At 35.6% G+C, this 3205-nt stretch overlaps 1 protein-coding gene across 1 annotated transcript in view; it reads left to right on the top strand.

Annotated features, from left to right (window-relative positions):
- Nucleotides 1–2761: 2761 nt before the first annotated feature.
- LOC108761536 (uncharacterized) overlaps nucleotides 2762–3205 on the top strand; it is a 13098-nt gene continuing 12654 nt past the window's right edge. Inside the window, exon 1 of the mRNA XM_018508140.1 lies at nucleotides 2762–3126. Within this exon, the coding sequence (XP_018363642.1) occupies nucleotides 3057–3126 (70 nt within the window). The 5' untranslated portion in view covers nucleotides 2762–3056. The remainder of the gene's footprint in view (nucleotides 3127–3205) is intronic.

The following is a 3205-nucleotide window of genomic DNA, read 5'->3' on the forward strand; positions in this document are numbered from 1 at the left end:
AGTTGGAAGAGAAAATATCTTTGAATGAATTGTGATATAATAATTTAATTTAAGAGGAATTTAAATCATTTGGATTGGAATAGGAAGATCCTTCAATAAGATATACGTATACTTAGGTTTCATTGCATAAAAATTAAAGATAGCACTATTTGGATTAAGTAAATAATAATAAAGATATAGTACCACTTAGCTTTTACTTTTTATTTTGATAGTAGAATTTAACTTGGCGCGACAGTTGTTGATATCAATATCATAAGATTAATATTTTATTATTTATTTAACTTGGCATGGTATAAAGAAATAGGATTTAACTTTGCGCCAGTTCTTGATATCAAATCTTTTATACGAGTGACACATATCATTATAAGAATATCCTTGAAGAAAAATTAAAACTACTATTAATCGGATACTTAGTATTATATAGAAAGGGCCACTTTCACCAATTCGATTAAGCTGAATCGGTAATTAACTGTCAATTATAAGTGGTCAATTCTACTAAATAGCAAACACAATTAGTGAGTTCCGCGGCCAATTAAGTAAATGGCGAAACCGGCTCAAATGATTCTTCACGAAAAGCACGCATGGTTAGCGCTTTTTTTATCTTTCTTTAAAAAGGTAAGTTTGTATAAATAACATATAATATACTCAGTAAGTCGGTTGCCTATATATATGCCTATATAATTTACCGATAATAAACTCATGTTTACCTATCAATCCTTCCCGGATCCATTCCTTAAAACGTAAAATTTAACTGATCATACGAATTACGATGTCATCTATGCTCGGTTTCAGGAGTAAACTTGGTAAGATCGTAACAAAGCTTTGAAATATTTTTTCTCTGTCAAACGAAACAAATAATAATTAGCGACCGTCTACTAAGTTAATTATACGCTATCTCACATATTCCTAAATGAGTGTTCTACAAAAATTAAATTATTTACCGTTTACAGTTTTTATTTAAAACAATTATCTGTACTACTCATTTAAATTGCTGTTTAACATAATGTCACCAAAAATACAAATGCGATTGCAATTCTTTCTTAGGCAAACGAGAAGATGCTTCAATAATCGGTCTTAAAGTATGATTCAAATTAATACAATTGCTATACCAAACTGGTCCAGTTTTCAAAAATAAAGTTTTTAGTAGTTTATGCCAATTTTTGGATGCTGCAGCCAATTGTTGGTTGTACTAGCCTATCCGCAATGTCAGTATAAGATTTCAATTGGCTAACGCAACCAAAAATTGGTTGCTATAGCCAATTAAAAATGCTATGCCATATTTAATCATCTAATTTGTTGCAACAACCAATCTTTTCTTTCAGTGTGTAAAAATTAAAATATGCTAAGATATTAATTGTTTAGTTACATTTTTCCTTTTTCAATCACAGGAAAGTAAAAGATGTTAAAAGCTTTCCCTCTATATAAAAAATTTTCACATATCGATTATCATTCTAATTAATGTTTATTAATCTAATTATTCTAAACTTAAATTATTTTAATAATTGCTCAATGACACAACAAATACTCTTATGAGTAATACACAATGAATCTCGTATTGTTTGATTCATAAAAACGCGAAATCAAAACGTCAAAATAGTGCATGATTAAGCTTTGACACTTTTCTTGCATGCGACAGTTTGAAAAATGAAATAAAAAAAATATTAGTGAAAGTTATACAATAACCTCAACAACTCGCTACTCTTTATTGATTTTCTTTTTTCTCACGAAATAATCTAATTTGCAAAGCAAACCTTGCTAGATTTAATATTCCACTTCCAGCATCGTGCGAATATATATGTTAATTAAATTATATATTAATTAAAAAGAATTTACACGTGTTATTCTTTGAAAGGATTCGTTTTATATTACATTATCTTTTATCTCTCTCGTTGGAACATAAAAATAACAAATTTTTCGTCGAAATAAGGAAGTAATTTTGTTTAAATATAACTATAAAAATCGCCAAAATCTATACCTTTATAATAATAAAATATAAAAATAAAGTATAGAAGTAAAATATACGAGTAAAATATAAAAATTCAAAGGATATAGAATTTATTTAATTTACAACTATACGAATTTATGATTCCATAAAATAAATTCGTATCGGACACATAATACACACGCATACTTATACAATACATACATGCATAAAATTTAATTTTTCTATCTTTTCCTAAGGTGTGGGTAGTTTTCTATCATAATTATTGAAGAATGAAACTAATTATAGACCGTACTCTTCATTAAAATTCTCAGTTTTTTTAGGTATTATAATCTTTCGAGCTAAAGACGTGATTACTGGAATTTCGTATGAAGGCTAAACTTTTTAATTTCCAATTACATTATGAATAATTAAAGGGAATAAAAATGGAATGGAAAGAAACGAGAATATTCGGCGATCTCTGAAAAAGTCTCAAAGTCTGGTCTCTAATTTCAGCGATTGTGAAAATGTACAGCTTGATGGACCTGGCATCGATAATTCCGCCGCTTGTTCGCTCGCTTTCGTACGACGGTCAACGACCCCCTTTGTCAAGGAGAATCGGCGCGGCGTATATCCTCGTCGGATTTTCTCCGTGCGGAGCGCACGCGGGCATCCCTTAATAAACCGGAAGGCGGCCTGCAGTCCCGCCTCGTGCGGGCGTCGCGGCGCGCTTGGGCGCCGCGTCGTCGCGCGTCGTCCCGCGTCGCGACGCTCCCCTGCGTTCGTGTTCGGTTCGGTGGGGGGTCAGGTCGGTCGAACGGGAACGGGTCGGTCGAACGATCGAAAGGCCCTGCTCCTCGGCTCAGTTGTAGCGCCGACACCCCGGCATACACGAGGTCGCGTCGTAGTTTTTAAAGGCACACTCTGTACAAACGTAGACACGCACGCTCTATCTTCCGTATACCTCCGCCTCGCCTGCGCCTTCGCCTCGCCTCGCCTTCGCCTACGCCTTCGCCTTCGCCTACGCCTTCGCCCTCCGCCTTCGCCTCCGCCTCGCTACGTAGTGAGCAACAGATATTTAACCGTGCACGTTGCCGTAGAAGCGATCGCCTCTCCGACCTCGTAGAAAGCGAAAATGCAGCATCCGGTCGTCGGTCACTGGAGAAAAATCCTACTGCTCGTGTATAGTTTGCCATTATTTTCATGTAAGTGAACGCGCGCGCGCGCGCCCGCGCGCTCGCGCTCGCGCCCGTTTATCCCTCTCGATAACAAACATCGACACCC

Source organism: Trachymyrmex cornetzi, unplaced genomic scaffold (assembly GCF_001594075.2).
Source record: "Trachymyrmex cornetzi isolate Tcor2-1 unplaced genomic scaffold, Tcor1.1 scaffold25, whole genome shotgun sequence".
Taxonomy (NCBI): Eukaryota; Metazoa; Arthropoda; class Insecta; order Hymenoptera; family Formicidae; genus Trachymyrmex; species Trachymyrmex cornetzi.